General features: G+C 37.2%; 1 protein-coding gene across 2 annotated transcripts in view; it reads left to right on the forward strand.

The window, feature by feature from the left end:
• Positions 1 to 18248, forward strand: part of dync2i1.S (dynein 2 intermediate chain 1 S homeolog) — a 35455-nt gene continuing 17207 nt past the window's right edge. Inside the window, exons 1-9 of one of the 2 annotated variants that reach the window (XM_018269029.2) lie at positions 1 to 176; positions 3040 to 3093; positions 3944 to 4277; positions 4874 to 4950; positions 6294 to 7082; positions 10268 to 10354; positions 10966 to 11131; positions 13732 to 13834; positions 17720 to 17849. In XM_018269029.2, the coding sequence (XP_018124518.1) occupies positions 150 to 176; positions 3040 to 3093; positions 3944 to 4277; positions 4874 to 4950; positions 6294 to 7082; positions 10268 to 10354; positions 10966 to 11131; positions 13732 to 13834; positions 17720 to 17849 (1767 nt within the window). In that variant the 5' untranslated portion in view covers positions 1 to 149. Of the gene's footprint in view, positions 177 to 218; positions 308 to 3039; positions 3094 to 3943; positions 4278 to 4873; positions 4951 to 6293; positions 7083 to 10267; positions 10355 to 10965; positions 11132 to 13731; positions 13835 to 17719; positions 17850 to 18248 lie in introns of those variants that run through there. The other variant, XM_041567359.1, reaches the window with a different exon arrangement.

The following is an 18248-nucleotide window of genomic DNA, read 5'->3' on the forward strand; positions in this document are numbered from 1 at the left end:
CTTCCCCTCTAGTTGCTAGGCTCCGTGGTGCGATCAGTACGCATGCGCAATGGAATCTTAGCGGTGTCATGGCGGCGGCCTAGCCTTGGGAGCGTCGCCTAGTAACGGCAAGGGAACACTTAGAAGCCAAAGAACGGAGTAGCCTCACGATGTCTTCGGCCACGCAACAGGACAGGGTAATGCCGGGTATATCGGCTTGTTATAATGTGTCTGCTGAACTACAATTCCCAGAATCTCCCCAGAGGCTGATACATGTTCAGGGTTGTTACCTTTTCTGCATGTGCTAATCGAATTGTAGTAGGGGGAGGTAGGAGATTCCTCGTGTTTATTCCCACATTGTTACATATAATTAGCGTAATAATGAGTCTCTTCTGGGCATTTTATTTCATGTTACCATTTAGTGTCAGCTGGAATTAGATTAGGGGCAGAGGAGGGGGCACAGGGGCTTGAGCTAATTAACAGAGAGGTGCAACTGTCAGTTGTATCATATGGCACTTGCCAGGTCTAATTTTCAAAACCAGCCAAAGTCAGCTACAAAACCAGCCCCAAACTAGCCAAGGGGCACTTCAAAAATAGCCCAATATGTGCAGTGAAGAAAAAGTCAAACAATGAAATATATATGAAAAGAATGCTTTTTTTCAAATTGGCAAATTTTTCCCTGAAGCAAAATGGTACAGATTTGACTGCCACCAGGGGCGTAACTACAGAGGGGGGCCCAGGAGGTATAGAGGACCCATAAGGCCCTAATACATATACAATTTCAATACATTTTGGTAAAACAGGTCAATCTTTAGATAGTTCGGTGGCCCAATCAGATGAATGACGAGAGCAACCGAAACAGCAGAATACCTGCTACAATGTGATATATTTGCAACTATAAACACAACATGTTTTGGGCCACACTTGATAAAGGGCATGTTGTGTTTGTAGTTTGTCAAAGTTTGGCAGTGCGCTGAAGTAATTCATGAATAGATATTTTGGTGGCCAGCAGACTTTTTTTGCCCGAAAATTGTCTGAAATTGAGGAAAGTCACCGGAAAATGCAAAAATCCTTAAAGGAGAAGGAAACCCTTTTGCAAAAAACCCCGTACCCCCAACCCCACGTGGACCCCCCTTCCTCCTCCCCCCAGGCTAACTACCCTTACTATACCATTACCATTACTCCTATACCTTGACCCATTGCAGGCTGTTTGTTATATCTTTGGATACTTTATCGGGTTAAGGTTTCGGTTGTGGGAAGATGCTTTTTGAATCAGACCTGCAACTTTTAGTATATTTTTATTATGTTCTACTACCAGCAAATGTATTTATTATTAGTCTCTGTTCTATATATATATATATATATATATATAATACACAAAAGACATGAATATCCTGTAAATTATATCCTTATAAACGGTGAGTTCTGATGTCATCTGTTATAAACGGTGAGTTCTGATGTCATTTCTGTCACATGACTCACTGAAATTTGTGTATTATAATAAATAAAGTACCCACAGTTGCAAAATATTAGAATAATAGAAGTTACCTCGGAGTTCCATGACCTGTATAAAAACATTTTTTATATGGTCATGAAACTCCTGGGTAACTTATAATATCCTTATATTTTACAAGAGGGGGTACTTTATTCACTATATATTGTATCATGAGCTGCTGTTGTGCCATTGCCTGAATTAATGGTTAATAAACTCATCATGTCACTTTCCTTTATTACATGATCCCACAAGCCTCTGTTATGCTTAGATTATTTTAGATTTTAAACTCAGATGAGCAGGGTCTTTTTTACCTCTTTTATCATTATGTTATCTGTTTGTTGTATACATCTTTAAAGCTTTATTGTGTTAAAGGAGAAGGAAGGCAGTTTATTACCAATAGATTAGCCACACAGTGCTAGCTAGAAGGTTATTTTTATTCTTTAGAATGCTTTTCCATACCTGAGTAAACAGCTCTAGAAGCTATATCTGTTTGTTTAGGATAGCAGCTGCCATATTAGCTTGCAGTGACATCACTTCCTGCCTGAGTCTATCCTTCTCACTTATAGCTCTGGGCTCAGATTACAGCAGGAAGGGGAGGAGGGAGAGAGGAGCAAACTGAGCATGCTCAAGCCCTAGCCCTGGAAGTTTATGCTGAAAACAGGAAGTCTGATACAGAAGCCCATGAGTACACAATAGAAGGAAAGAAATGCTGTGTTTCTTTTGACAGAGGACTCAGATCAGCATTACTTTGAGGGTTTACTGGTGTTTTAATATAGACCTTTCTGATAAAGTTTACTTAGTTGTATCCTTTTCCTTTAATCATTATAATACTTGTTGAACTAAGGGCAGGCTGAGATGATGCAAGGTGGGATGGTGCCTGCTGGATAATATATGGGCAGACTTCAATGTTTTGTCAGGTATTGTTACAATTTAGCCACCACCTGTTACCCTCTAGGAATATAAAAGCTTTTTTTTACTTTTTATAAGTGTCATCCAGTCCAAGAGAGGATCAGCTAAGAATCAGAACTTACCTGTCTTTGTTTTAATGCAACTTTTAAAAGATTTATTATGATAGCAATGAGCTGTACCGTCTTGCGATTGCAGTCCAAGACCACTGACAAAAAGGATGCAAAGAGAAAAGAAGCCCCCCCTGCTATCTCTGGATTGCAGTAGCCCCATTTGTCATGTATCTGTATATGGGATACAGCAATCATGAGAACTGTCACATTCAGAACATGGAAACAGTCAGTAGAGATTGTACCTCTTTGACTCATTTCCTTAGACTCACATTAAATAACAATTATAGGCTTGTATAGCTGTGTGTGTGTGTGTGCTCATGTTAAGCCTTAGTCTGCTTTAAACTTTTATAAGGGGCTGTTTAATATACAGCAGCACTAAAATAGGCTTTGTACCCAAAAGGAGGCTGGTCAGCACCATCATTTCTTCCCTCATGTTAAGGGTTTAGCTCATCTAGAAATTAAGTTTAGTAGGATGTAGGTATGTACATTCTGAGATATTTGCAAGTCATCTTAATTTGTGGCTTAATTGTCATTTTTTTCCTGTAGAGTAAAAACAAAGAAGATACATGGAAATCTGAAGAGCTGAATAGACACCTGAAGGTAATATAAGTATAAAATTTGCTAGAAAACTTATCAGCATATCCAGGGAATCTGAGACAGAAAAAATATTATACTGAACTCTACATGGTGGGGTCAGAAAGAATAGATGGGGCTTGTAAACAAGCACCCCAATAAGAACTTAATAGGAAAACTGTCTGATGTGGCATATCTATGGACCACTATATTGGAAAATGCGTAAAATAAATATTCTTGGGTTTTATTTTAATTAAATAGATCTTTTTTAAGGAATTGTTCAGTGTAAAAATAAAAACTGGGTAAATAAATAGGCTGTGCAAAATAAAAAATGTTTCTAATATAGTTAGTTAGCCAAATATGTAATGTATAAAGGCTGGAGTGAATTGATGTGTAACATAATAGCCTGAACACTACTTCCTGCTTTTCAGCTCTATAACTCAGTTAGTCAGTGACTTGAAGGGGGGCCACATGGTACATATCTGTTCAGTGAGTTTGCAATTGATCCTCATCATTCATCTCAGATTTAAAAGCAACAGATATGACCTATGTGGCCCCCACTCAAGTCTCTGATTGGTTACTGCCTGGTAACCAGGGTAACCAGTCAGTGTAAACCAAGAGAGCTGAAAAGCAAGAAGTAGTGTTTTGGCTATTATGTTAGACATCCAGTCACTCCAGCCTTTATACATTACATTTTTGCCTAATTAACTATATTAGAAACATTATTTATTTTGCACAGCCTATTTATTTACCCAGTTTTTATTTTTACACTGAACAATTCCTTTAAAAGCACAAAGATATACAATTATATCCATTGACATTAGAGCAACCTGTACTTTTCCCCTAAACTAATACTTTGCATTACATTATTGTTTAGGCTTCCCAGCTGGATGAAAAGAGGCACAAAGAAAGACGGCAACGCAGAAATGAAGACCGAGAAGAACATGTAGAATCCAGGCAAAAGTACAATGACATGGAAAAGAAGGAGGAACAAAAGGAGCATAGAACTAGAGAAAGATATGGGGATAAAGACATGGACACCATCCAAAACCATCAGAGAGAAAAAGACAAAGGGCGAGCCCATGACAGAGACAATACAAGGGAAAAGTACAGTGCGGAAGAGATTAGAAAATCACACAGTGTCTCTAATGATTATGTATCCGAGGGGGACAAAGCTATGCGAAAGAGAAGGGATGTGAGAGACATTTCAGGTAAGATACAAGTAGGGTAGTCCCAAGTATGGATTATTATGTAGGAGCTATAAAAGATTGTATTTGGAAGGAAGGTTTTTATACTGATGGATGGATTAGAAAGAAGGAAGTATACATAGCAATGGTGGATAGAAAGAAGGCTGGGACCATACACCATTTTATATTGGTTAGAACTGGAGTTACCCATGAACGATGTGTGCATAGATTAAATAATATTGAATGGATGGTAAAGTAAATGGTGGCTGGACGAATTAAAGATAGATGGACCAAAGCAAAGGTGGGGACAATGTCTTAACGGTGGATTGACTGAGCGGGTATAGCTCTGACAGTAAGTATAATATATTTTTAGAATGATTGACTTTCCAAAAAAAGCCCCTTTTATTGGCATCACTTTAAAAACATAATATGTATTGTCCCTCAACTGTTGCACTCAATTGTAATCCCATAGTGAAATCCATGGATCTAGCATCCTAGTGGGAAACCCTTTAAAATAAAACAAGATTTAGTCTTTTGGTATAGAATAATGCATTGACATACACTAAATATAGATTACCCGACAGTTGCAACAATGATATATATTTGCATATATTTGTTAGACAAAAGCAAGCAAGGGGACTATGACAACGAAAAGAGATTCCAGGAAGGTAGAGAAAAAGAAGAAAGAAGGCGTGAGGTAAGAGATGTTATATATGTCTATTTAAACCCAGTATTTCAGCACATAAGGTAGGGTGTATACTATAGCTTAGCAGTTTGTTTTGGTGTTTGTTTAATTCAAAGAATGTGGGGCAATCACACAACCTGGTCATCTAGAATCCCATGTCTGTCCCATGCAAACACCTGGCTTATAGGATGATCTGGCCACATATTGCCTGCTAAAATCCCAGTAACATCACAGCCATCTCTGCTTTATGGTATAAACTTAAACCCATGGCACACAAGCTGTATTCTCTGTTAGCATTTTTCAACCCCAAAATGGGCTGATCAGCCGTTTACTTGAATAAATCCTGTCTGGCTCTAGCAGTGACATGCAGAGTTTGATCAGAAAACCTGGATAATAGTGTTTTTTTGCCCAAAACCAGGTTCTCATTTGTAGCATTACTTTATGCTTGCATATGCGTATTTGCATTTAAACTTAAGAGTAAGTTACTATGCTCATTCTCTGTATAACTAGTAGAACAGAGTTAGGTTGTGCTGTCCATGTCAGTTTCTGCATAAAAAATGTATAAAAGCTCCATCTGATAACCATATATCATTTTTTATTTTACAAAGGAGAAATCTTCTTTGCCCGTCTATGCTTTATGATATACTTAAAGCTGAACTATTGCGAAAAATTTAAATTTAATATAAGCTTCAGCATACTGAAAATAAGAAACTTTCTAAATACAATCAATTCAAAATTCTGTATTGTTTCTGAAATAATCAAGTTTATCTTCACTATCCCTCTCTCAGCATCTGTTTCTCCTCGTTCTGTCTTCATTCAGGAGTTGGGTGTCCAATGAATGATCCAATATATCTTATGGGGGGGGGCTCCTTTTGGCTAGAAGATATATTAGAGCTCACTCTATTAAAATCACCAGATATCTGTCTCTCTACATGCAGAATTTGTGCAAAAGGCACAAACTGTACTGGAATCAGTTATTTGAGTGAGATCTAATACATCTGCTAGGAAAGAAAGCCCCCCCCATAAGATATATTGGATCTAACTGTCAATGAGTATCTGACACCCAACTGCTGAATGAAGAGAAACAGATGCTGAGAGAGGGATAGTGAAGATAAACTTGATTATTTCAGAAAAAATGCAGAATTTCTAATCAATTATATTTAGAAAGTTTCTTACTTCAGTATGAGGAAGCTTATAATTTTTATCATAATTTTTGCAATAGTTCCCCTTTAAGGGAATTTAAAAAAAAAAGTTAATCTTAAGTCCAATCTTAAACAGGGTTTATATGTTTGATATCCTTGACTACTAACTTGATTATCTACTAATTCTTCTATTGCCTATTGATCTTGCTAAAGAGAGGATATGATAAGGACAGAGAGCAGAGACACAGAAAACACAGGGAAGAATTCAATATAGAAGACCGGGAGAGAAGAAGAAGTGAACATAATCATGCAGAAAGATCTGCAGAAGATACAGAACGTGAGAGAAGGAGGAATGAAAGAAAACATAAGGAAAGGTCAACAGAAGATGTCGATGAAGGTAGAAGAAAAAGTGAAAGGAAACATAAAGAAGCATCTTCAGAAGATGTTGATCAGGAGAGAAGAAAGAATGAAAGGAAACATGCGGAGAGATCTTTGGAAGATGCAGACAGGGAGCGAAGGAGGAGTGAACGAAAACATAGGGACAGATCTACAGAATATGCAGATAGGGAGAGATGCAAAGCTGAACAAAAACATTTACAAAGGTCAACAGAAGATGTAGATGAGGAAAGAAGAAAACGAGAAAGGAAACATAAGGAAGTATCTTCAGAAAATTTTGATCGGGAAAGAAGAAGGGAAAGGAAACATAGGGAAAAATATACAGAAGATGCACACAATGTAGATAGGGAGAGAAGAAAAAGAGACGTGAAACATAGGGAAGGATCAAGGGAGGATGTAGAGCGTGCTAAACTAAGGAGTGAACAGAAACCTTGGGAAAGGTCTCCAACGGAAGAGAGGCATCATGGCAGAAGTGAGGCTCAATCCTTTGAGAACAGAAAGCCACCATTATCAAAGGAAAAAATTATGCATGAGAGGGAAAGAAAGTACAGAGAAAGGGAAAACAGAGAAGGATATCCAGATGAACAAATACACCGAACTACTGAGGTAAGTGCAGCAACATTTGTCATTCATATTATTTACTATCTTAGTTGACTGGGTGGCAGCACAGTTAGCTAATTATAAGTTAATTTTGTATAAATAGTATATAAAATCGTGAATAAATGGGTTATCATATTTTTGAAACGTATCCAAAAAACATTCCTTTGTGCACACAATTCCCTGTTTTGTACCTTACAGGAAACGATACCATTATATAACTAATAGTTTTCATTTGTTTTCACATTCTAGAATACAAAGTATGGCGGCAGAACTAGTTTGTGCAGAACATTCCGTCTTTGCATATTTACATTTTTAAGTCACCAAGAGCTGCAAAAAAAAATGCTATTTTCTTGCATTGCACAAGGTTCCCATAGATGTTAATGGTAAAACAACTTGAGAATTCTCAACAACTGTTGAGAATTCTTAAGTACGGAGTAATAGGAAAATTCCGTCTTAACATGATATTTTGTCCATTGGTTTCACCAGATCTTGGCAGCTTTCAGCTCCTGAATGACATTGTTTAAAAAGAATGCCAGCAAGATGATGCAATACATTTCATAAATAGAAAATAACTTTTCTCTTATTTATCAAAATTATCTTTTAATTGTTTAAAATGTAATATATTTTTTCATTTGGACATTGCTTAAATCACCTCTTTAGTATTTATAAAATACCTCTTTTGAGCATACTTAAATAAGCAGCTTCCACTCTATTCTTGCTGCAAATTAGTTTATGCACAAAGTAATCCCTGTCTTCATATCAATAGTTATAGGAGTTATAGCTTCTGATTCTATATTGTCATCTGCATTTAAATGATTTTTAAATTTAGTGTATTATCACTTTCTATTTAAACAGAAAAGTAATCATTCTTTGAAGGAGCAGCAAAGTGAAGATGAAAATGTATGGCCTACCTTGGTCACTACATATCAATAAGAAGGCACCATTTATAAGTATAGGCATGGGATCTGTTATCTGGAAAGATCTGAATAACGGAAAGGCAATCTCCCATAGACTTCATTATAATCACATAATTCAAACAGTACCTTGTACTTAATACAAACTTAGATATAATTAATCCTAATTGGACTCAAAACTAGTCTATTGGGTTTATTTAATGATTACATGATTTTTATAGTAGACATAAGATATTAAGATCCAAAACGGAATGATCCGTTATCCGGAAAACTCCAGGTCCCGAGCATTCTGGATAATAGCTCCCATGATACATAAGAGCCCTGAATATTCTGTAAATTATTTCCTTCAGCATCATGCTTTTATATGGTCATGAAACTCCTGGGTGACTTATATAATTCTTTTTTACAATAGGGGGTACATTATTCATTATATAAATAACAGGATATTCCTGCCTTTTGTAAATTATGTGTTTATACAGGTATGAGATCTCTTGACCGAAATGCTACAGACTTTGCATGAAATAAACCCAATAGGATTGTTTTGCCATCAATATGGATCTATACAGTTCTGATATCATAAAAAAAAGAAAATAATTTAAAAATAAAATTGAATTTATTTTCTTTAAATGGACCTTATGGCACTTGGCCTTCCTATAATTCAGAGCTTTTCTGAATAATGTGCTTTCAGACCATGGCACAAAAAATGTCAGGACACGCCGTACACCGCCCGAAAATCGTACAAAGCAAGATTTGTACGATCAAATCTTTTCGTCTATGGCCAGCTTAAGTCTAGTAAGTTTTTATCCGGAAACCCATTATCCAGCAAGTTCCAAATTACGGAAAGTCGTCTCCCATAGACTTCATTTTATCCAAATAATCCAAATGTTCAAAAATAATTTCCTTTTTCTCTTTATAAATAAAACAGTACCTGTACTTGATCTAAACTAAGATATAATTAATCCTTATTGGAAGCAGAACCATCCTATTGGGTTAATGTTTACATGATTTTTATTTAAGGTATGAAGATCCAAATTACGGAAAGATCTGTTATCTGGAAAGCCCCAGGTCCCGAGCTTTCTGGATAACAAGTCCCATACCTGTAGAAGGCAACACATCTTAAAGGAAAACTATACCCCCCAAACAATGTAGGTCTCTATTAAAAGATACTGAGTAAAACAGCTCATGTGTAAAATCCTGCTTCATGTAAATGAACCATTATCATAATAATATACTTTTTTAGTAGTATGTGCCATTGGGTAATCATAAATAGAAAATTGCCATTATTCATTTTGGGGGTATAGTTTTCCTTTAAGTGGGGAAAGGGAAAGCAAAGAGTGCAGGATGTGGAGTTGGTTAAATGCATTCAGAAGTAATAAAGATATGACAAGTTTTAATCATATCAAAAAGAGTTCTCATACACTGTAGTTGTTGCAACCATAATGCCGGGGAGCATTTGCATAATTACTCTGGAAATAGAATCCTGGGAGGGACAGACTCCTACACACTGTTCAACTCTTTAATAATAATAATAATAATAAGGGCAAAGATATTTTAGGGAATAGAATAGACAAAAAAAGGATAGTTTATTTTGGCTGTATAGCACATTTTTAATGTATTTTTTAAAGGAGTTGTTCACCTTTAAATTAACTTTTAGTATGATGAAGAGAGTAATATTCCGAGACAATTCGATTTAGTTTTCTTTTTTTTTATTATTTGTGCTTTTTTTAGTTATTCGCTTATTTTTCAGCGGTTCTGCAGTTTGCAATTTCAGCAATCTGGTTGCTAAGGTCCTAGCAACCATGTATTGATTTGAATAAAAGACTGGACTATGAATAGGAGAGGGTCTGAATGGAAAGATAAATAATACAAAGTACCAATAAATTTGTAGCCTTACAGACCATTAGTTTTTTTAATTGGGTCAATGACCCCCATTTGAAAGCTGGAAAGTGTCAGAAGAAGGCAAATAATTCAGAAAAGGTTAGTTTAAAAGGTGACCCACCCCTTTAGGTCATAGCTATAGGAATGGGGGCAGCCATATATGCTGTACGAAGGCATTGTATATAGACTTCAGATTGTATCTTTAATGCTATGGTGAATGCATAGCAGGCATCAGCAATATGGCAGCACACACTGATTTTAAAAAAAATTGTTGGTTAATATACAATGACATTTGTCTTTTTGTGTTATGCATTTTAATTAAATTCCTGTGCAAGGGTTTGGTGTCTAAGCTAGAGCTGCTTGGTTTCCTTTGCTAATTTTGTCATAATATTGATATAGGAAAGTGAAAATGAAGGTTCTGCTGACCAAGGATTCAGTACTAAAGCAGCAAATGAAGATTCCGCAAATTACGAAGAGGATTTTGAGGTATTTCAAATCAGCCTTGTAATTTGTCTGATTTGCTATCTACAGTTGTTCATTTTTATTAAGGTTCTGCTTCAGGATCTCTGCACAAGCATATTTCAAATCTGCCCAAATAGTAACCTATTAGGGTTGACACACAGAGACACATAGAGGGTATTTGTGGAAATGCAGAATACTGCCCTACAGTTGCTAGGGGTCTGCAGTAGACTGCATGCGGCTCATCAAATTGTAGCAAAAGAAAAGACTTCCTGGTATATGTTTGGGGGTCCCACTGTCCCTCTATGAAGTCTGTTCTTTTAATGAGGGCTATTAAGAGACATTGGGTTTAAATCTTAAGTTATCTGTCAAACTTAGATTAATAGAATAAACCACAAAAAAATAAAAAATTATCTGAAACAAAGCACAAAATGTACCAGTTAGCAATCTATCTCTAATTACTTAAACAGTTTATTAAAATGAAAACTTTATTTATGAAATAAATCTAACTAAAACTATAGCTTAAAAATATTTATAATATAATGTTCCAATGCTTTTAAAGATGCAAGAAAGACATTTCTGAAACTGTCGAGTGACAATGATCCTTTCAGTATTGTGCATTTCATTTTTTGTAACAGGATTACGGTGAAGATTTTGAAAATGACAGTGATAATGAGACTGTGGAGCCAGAGAGGAACCCTGAAATTGAAGCCATTCAGAGGGCTATGATGTTGGAGAATGAGAAGATTGCTTCATTTCCTTCAGCTCCTAAACAGAAAGAATGTGACGAGACTCCCAAACAGGGTGTGTTCTGCCAGCCCAGTGTGATGAAATTGTGCCTGAACCTGTCTCCAGCTCCCAAGTTATATCACAGGCTCAAATCTTTAGTAATAGTAACCCAAGTTGCAAAAGAGATTCCAGAGTTAGTAATATTGGTACTAATATAATCCTAATTAGTAATTAGCTTTGATCAATCTAGCGCAATTTAGACAATGAAAGCAGATTTCTGCTACCAACATTTAATGGACACGAAAAAGCAAAACGGCTGTCTGGTGCGAGTTTTTTAGGCACTCACCATATTGTAGGTATAACCTGGTACAGAACACCCACCTTTTGTTTTTAAAGCACACCACCCTGAGATACTGGGTGCCGTCACCATGTTTAGGCTTGGCACATGCACATTACAGTAATCTTCACAAAAGTTCGTTAAAATCACAGGAGGATGCCCCATATTTTAAGTTTTCTTGTTTAATGTATACATTACAGGAAATTGGAAGGCAATATAAGGTACTTCTTTCATTTCAGTTTTAATTTGCAATGTAGCATACAGTTTTCCAAACTTTTCATAGCCCTTCCCAACTCTGCATGTTTGGCAGAGAGCTACTTAGCAGAACACGTTGATCAGTAAGCAGTCGGGAGAATTCTTAAAGATAAACATGTTGATTAAACATCCTTTCGTGTTGAGAGGAGAAAAATTTAGAGTAATCCGTATATTTTTCTAGACAGGAGACACACACTAAATAAAACATACAGATGGGAGCTTACTCCAGATATTCTGACCACTTGTGCATCAATGTTTCGGGAAAGGGGCACTTCATCGTCTTGGCAAAGAGTGTCCCCACCCCACACTGGTGCAGTGTATGACATGTGGCTACCATCTGGGAGGGGTGTCTGCACCACCATTGCAGAAGTATGTAGCTGCATATACTTGTCCAACCAACTCATGGTCTGTGGAAAAATGCTCTGCAGACTATACATCACAGGCAGGAGCTTTCTTTACTTCACTCCACTTCCGCTTCACCTATGTGAATTTTAACTTTAGTACATGTAGGTTAGTCACAGTTACTGATCTGCCTATTAAAAATAAAAACAGTTTGGAATAAATAGGAAATTTAATTCTAAGCATCTTTTCAATATACACTGATTAAGCGTTTTCAGTGATATATTGTTATTTGTAAGTGCAATTGCTAAAAGCATTTTTTTCTTCCTTTCTGTCTCTTGAAATAATGCAGCAGAGATCACCAGCATACCCTCACCTTCCCAAATCCACAAAGCCCAGTGCTCAGCAGTGGAGGTATCAGTAACCTCCTGAACAGTTGAGCCAAATAATTACCAGCATGTAAGGGAAAACAATCAAGATGGAACCCTTGCAACTTTTTATTGTGTAAAGTGCTGCATTCCAGGTCATGCCCCCCTTTTTTTCAAGCTTGACTGTACATGATCACACTTTACTCAATAAAACATTGCAAGGATTCTACACTGTTTGCAGCTGCCTTGTGTGCTGGCAGTTGGCTGAACAGTGCAGCAGAAGCCAGCTCTCCTCCAGCCAATACCCTAGTTCCTACAGCATGCTTACTTCTTATCAGGTCAGTTAATTAGCTGGTACCAATGTTTCCAGAGTCTGAACCGGTACTACAGGTAAGGGTGGTGGCACACATTAAGATTCAGGGAGATTAGTCCCAATTGACAAATCTCCTCTACTACGCATGACTTATCTCCCCAAAATGCCCTCCTGTCTGCAATAATACGAATCGACAGTGGGATGGCATACAGATCGCTTTGGTTTTCCGAGTTTCCTCATGAGGCAAATTCGGGCGACTTCATAATACAAAGCGATCCGAATCCGAAGGCATTTCTGCCACCACCCTAACAGAAAGTTGATAAATAGATATATTCTGTTTCAATTGCATTTACAGAAACTTTAATATTACTGAAAATGTTTAGTCCATGTACTTAATGTACAAAGTTGCTTACAGTTACATTTACTTTTATAATGCAAAATAATTACATATAATTTCGTCCAGTCATCCCCTTTATTTCTTTGACAGTATGCTACCATATATTTCAAAATCTGAAATTTCCTCAATATTTTCTGAAAACCACTCTGACCAAATCTGCATGGACTTTTCCCCCCTATTTATCAATACATTTTCACGAAAATTTTTGTGCGTGAAAAGACTTGAAAAAAATCTGAAATGTACAAATTTTTCGGATTTGTAAGCGAAACTTGCAACTATTTTGGATTATCGACTGAAAACCATGAAATCTTCAGATTATTGAACGATACTCCGCAAACAAATCAGGATATCTTACAATTGCAAACAGGACATCTGCGTTTGACTTCTACATGAACTCGGCAGGTTTGAGATGGTGTAATTTTTTTATTTGGACTTATAACAGCATCAGGGTTTGATAAATCACGAAAAATTTTAGTATTTTTTAATGAAATAATGGCGTTTCCTCTTTAAAAGTCTGACCATAAAAAATGGGACTTTACTAAATAACCCCCTTATTGTTTTGTCATTCTGCCCCATCTTGGCTTCTGCTCCTTATTTCTACATTTCACTTTTGTTAATTAATTTAAGATTTAATGATTATTTCCTTTTCCTATTTGATATTTATAGAGGCAGTAGCTCCTCCTGTTAAAGAACCACACCGTGGAGTGTTCATAGATTTTGCGTCCGCTAAACAGCGACAAGTGAATTGTCAAATTGCTTCAAAACAAAAGTAAGTACATATTGCTTATAAGAGCAATGACCCCATCTAAAAAAACAAATCTGCATATATTTTGCCACTGCCGATTCAGTTTATTGCTCATGCGTAAGCATTTGGAGGAGATTAGTTGCCCGCAGAAGAGGAGATTTGTTACAGGCTACTAATCTTCTTATGTGATATTACACAAACAGAAACTTAATGTAGCTGTGATTTACCTGAGATCTTTCCTGTAGTGCAGTTACTGCATCTGATGTGTGCACAAAGGAGCAAGCATTTGTGAATGTAAGAAAATTCCGTCCCACTGCTAAAAAGAGTAAATTCTATTCTGTTACTATGAAATAAAGGGCCCCACATCAAAATCATTTTAGGGCTCCACACATAGGCTGTGGGCTCACAGACTAACTGCTCTGTTGTCCTCAGCCTGTGTTTTTTTTTTTGCAAAACACGGGCCAATAAGCTGCCGACTCGGTCTGTCTGCAACTTTTATAGGCCAGTGTATAGCCGCCTTAAAGGAGAACTAAACCCCCTTGCTTATTAAAAAAAAAACCCTACTCTTCATAGTCCCCCCTCCCTGCTCTCCCACACAGGTGTGTCCGTGAGCTCCGCTCACGGGCACCATCTTCAGCGCTTCGGTAATCTCCGGAAAGTAACTGCGCATGCGCCGAAAGTGATGACGAAAGTGTCCCGCCCACTTTTTATGAAGTCACTTCCAGTTTGCAGCACCATCACTTCCTGTTTGATGGTGGTCAGCTGGTTGCGGATAAGGCAGTTGTGGGTCCGGTAGCGGATCAAAGTGGGTAAATATGTGGGTTGCGGTTCGGGTCACGGGTTCGGATCTTAGAAATTGGTTCCGCGCCGGACTCTAACTCATGTATGCAGCAACTTTGTGTTATGTGTATAAAATGAGCCACATATTATTTTCAGTTCACATCTGTTTCCTGTGGGATAACTTAAACCTGGCATTTTAAATAAACGTTACTAATAGTTATAAGCGAATCTGTCCCATTTCGCTTGGCTGAAAAATCAGCAAAATGCATTGAAGTCAAATTTTCTCACTCAAGATGCATTAAAGACAATGCGTGTTTTTTTTTATGGCAACTTTTTTGTCCAAATGCATTAAAGTCAATGGGAGTTTTTTCTTATGGCGACTTTTTTGTCCAAATGCATAAAAGTCAATGGGAGTTTTTTCTTATGGCGACTTTTTTTGTCCAAATGCATAAAAGTCAATGGGGGTCATTTATCAACACTGGCCAAATTTTCCCATGAGCAGTAACCCATGCCAACCAATCAAATTGTACTTTCATTGTTTTACCTGCAGCTGGCTGAAGAAAGCCAGTCACAGATTGGTTGCTAAAAGTTACTGGCAATGGGCAAATTTGCCCAGTGTTGATAAATGAGCCCCATTGGGTGTTTTTTCTTATGGCGACTTTTTTTGTCCAAATGAATTAAAGTCAATGGGCGTTTTTTCTTATAGTCGTTTTTTCTCGGCTAATTTTTCTGTAGCAAATTTTTGCTGCAGTTTCGCAAAAAAAATCGCAATGCGGAATTTCGCTGCAAATTATGGCTGGCGAAATAATTCGCTCATCACTAGTTACTAACAGTCCGTTTTAAGACACAGGACTGTGAGTAGCAGAAAGCAAAAATTGAGGATCAGCATGGGGTGATACCCAATGACAGGTGATAGGAAACATGGCAAATATCACAAATGTAACGGCTGTGTGTTCTCGTGCAATCGTTATGCATCTACAGTTATTATGCAGCTAATTGCAGTGTGACCCCAGAGAGTCTTCCTAACAATAATGAATTATTTAATGCAAAGAATGTTGTTATTCTGTATAAGTCCATACCTATGCACATAATGTCTTGCTCACGTGAGCTCTAGTACAGACAAACCTGTCTATTGAAATCTGTAACTGGAGCCAACGCTGCTTTTAAATTGCTCTAAGTACCATTTAATTGGAAGTTTGGGAGCTCCTACAAGATTCATTTCATAAAGTGCAGTAACATAGGAACATTATCTCTGTTCTTCATTTCCTTCCTTTCTGTAAGTGGTAAATCAAAGGCAAATCTTGGGAAAAGAAATCTCCCTCTGTTTCCAAGTCAGTTCTTGGTAAGATTTATGGAGAGGGTCAGTAAGAGTTTAGCCTTATCATTGTACTGGTCTGTTTTACACTTGTAAAGACCCTTTGTCCTCATCCTCCTACCTGTGCAATACCCAGGCTCTTGGCTGCAGCTCAGGTTTCTTTTGAATTTGCAATGTTATGAAATTAAAGATAAGGTGCACTCAGTGTAGGAGAGAAGCGAAATCTGTGAGAGGGGATGATCAGTATAGTTATTCATTGTAATATTTATATATAATAACAACTAATAGATATCCGACTCTAGAAATGAGTAGTAGCAGCAAACATAGAGGAGTTCTGCAACCTTTATACATGTCATAGACCCCCAGGGTAGGGTTGCCACCTGGCCGGTAAAAATTATGGTTGATCCCAATGTTATTAATAGTTGGAATGCACCCTTTGCGAAAGATTCGGCCGAATACCGAACCAAAACCGAATCCTAATTTGCATATGCAAATTAGGGGTGGGAAGGGGGAAAACATTTATTACTTCCTTGTTTTGTGACAAAAAGTCACGAAATTATCCGAAATCCGAATCCTGCTGAAAAAGGCCGAATCCTGGATTCGGTGCATCCCTAATTAATAGGGAAAAATTATAAATATATAGGAACGCTGATAATTTTTTCTGGAAAAGGTCGCAACCTTACCCCAAGGTGACCTCTGGTATCTGGGATTTGCTGTTCCTTTTACAGGTTACTAGTACAGGTATGGGATCCATATTCTAGAAACTCTGAATTACGCAAAAGCCATCGTCTCTTATAGGGGCAAATTCACTAACCTCAGGAAATTCGCCAGCGACGGCTTCGCTGACACCTCACACATTTTGGCAGGCGAAAATTCGCCAGGACAACGCTAATTCACTAAAATGCGTAGTTGCGACCAGGGCGTCGAGCGATGGCGAAGTTTCGCTAGCGTTAACTCGACAAGCAAAGCGAAGTTGCGCTAGCGTTGGCTAATTTGCATACGGCGGGAAGTTACATTTCAATGGATTTATATGTTGCAGCCAATACATTACATTACACAAGCCCAGGGAACCTTAATAAAATAAAATAAATTTGTTATATTGCCCTATACATGAGCCCAGTGTATAGTTTATGTGCCATATGTTAGGAAATGTAGGGGGGAAGCTGGTTACCCTAAAAAAAAATCACCTTGAAAAACTGAAAAGTCACCAGCGTTTTTTGGGACTTGAAATTTTTTTTGAGGAAGTCTCCACTATATTGCACTTCGCCTGGTCTGAGGTGGCAAAGGCAAGTCTGGCGAAAGATGTTGATTAAAATCCGCAACATTTGCGTAGTCTATCTATCTAGAGTTTATATCCTTCGCTAGCAAAGTTACACCTGCGCCCGTTAGTAAATCACTTCGCTCTTTATTAAATTTACATTCTGGATACACAGGTCCCATATCTGTGTAGAATATTTGAATTAACATTCATTTTTTTTCAGGCATTTTTCACGAAAAGCCCAAATTTTTCTGATTTTTGCCCAAAAAAATCTGAAATAGTCGGAATTTTGGGCTAATTCAAGCGCAGACCACAGAAATTTCTAAATAGGATAGGGACCATTCCCATTGACTTATATACAACCTCAGTAGGTCTTAGATGCAGGATTTTCGGAATCTGACTTTTTCCATCCTCGGGGTATAATAAATCTCGAAAAATTTTAGTTTTTCCCCCACTAAAAATTCGGATCTTATATTAAAAAAAATCGAATTTTCGAGTTTTTGGCATTCTGAATTGAATAAATAACCCCCTTTATGTTTTGTTCTTCACTCTGTAGAAAACGCAGCACAGAAATCCTTCGACTGATTGACTTAGACTTTTCTGCTACGCTGTCCTTGTTGGACCTTCACCCTGTAAAAGAATATGAAATGTACATGCGAAATTTTGGGAGAACAAACACTAAACAGGTAGGGGGAGAGTGGAATTGTTTGGAAAATAAAAAATACATAACTGAATACTTGCAACCTTTATTTGGTACAGTATGGAATCCCGTATCCAGAAACCTGTTATTCATAAAGCTTGAGTCCATTTAAAGCAAATAATTACATTTTTTAAAATTATTCCCTTATAAATAAGCAATATTTTGTATTATATGGTAGCTAAACTGCATAAATCCATATAGGTGACAAAACATTGAGTTTATTTCATGTTTTCATAATTTTTAGCAGACTTAAGGTATGGTGATCCAAATCAGAGAAACCACAGGTCCTGCGCATTCTGGATAATAATCCCATGCCTGTATTTGTTTTTATTTCTTTAAATGGAAAATACAGGAGAACCGCCATATTATGTTTTTTCAGGGGACC

This window comes from Xenopus laevis, chromosome 6S (genome assembly GCF_017654675.1).
Source record: "Xenopus laevis strain J_2021 chromosome 6S, Xenopus_laevis_v10.1, whole genome shotgun sequence".
In the NCBI taxonomy this organism is placed as follows: domain Eukaryota; kingdom Metazoa; phylum Chordata; class Amphibia; order Anura; family Pipidae; genus Xenopus; species Xenopus laevis.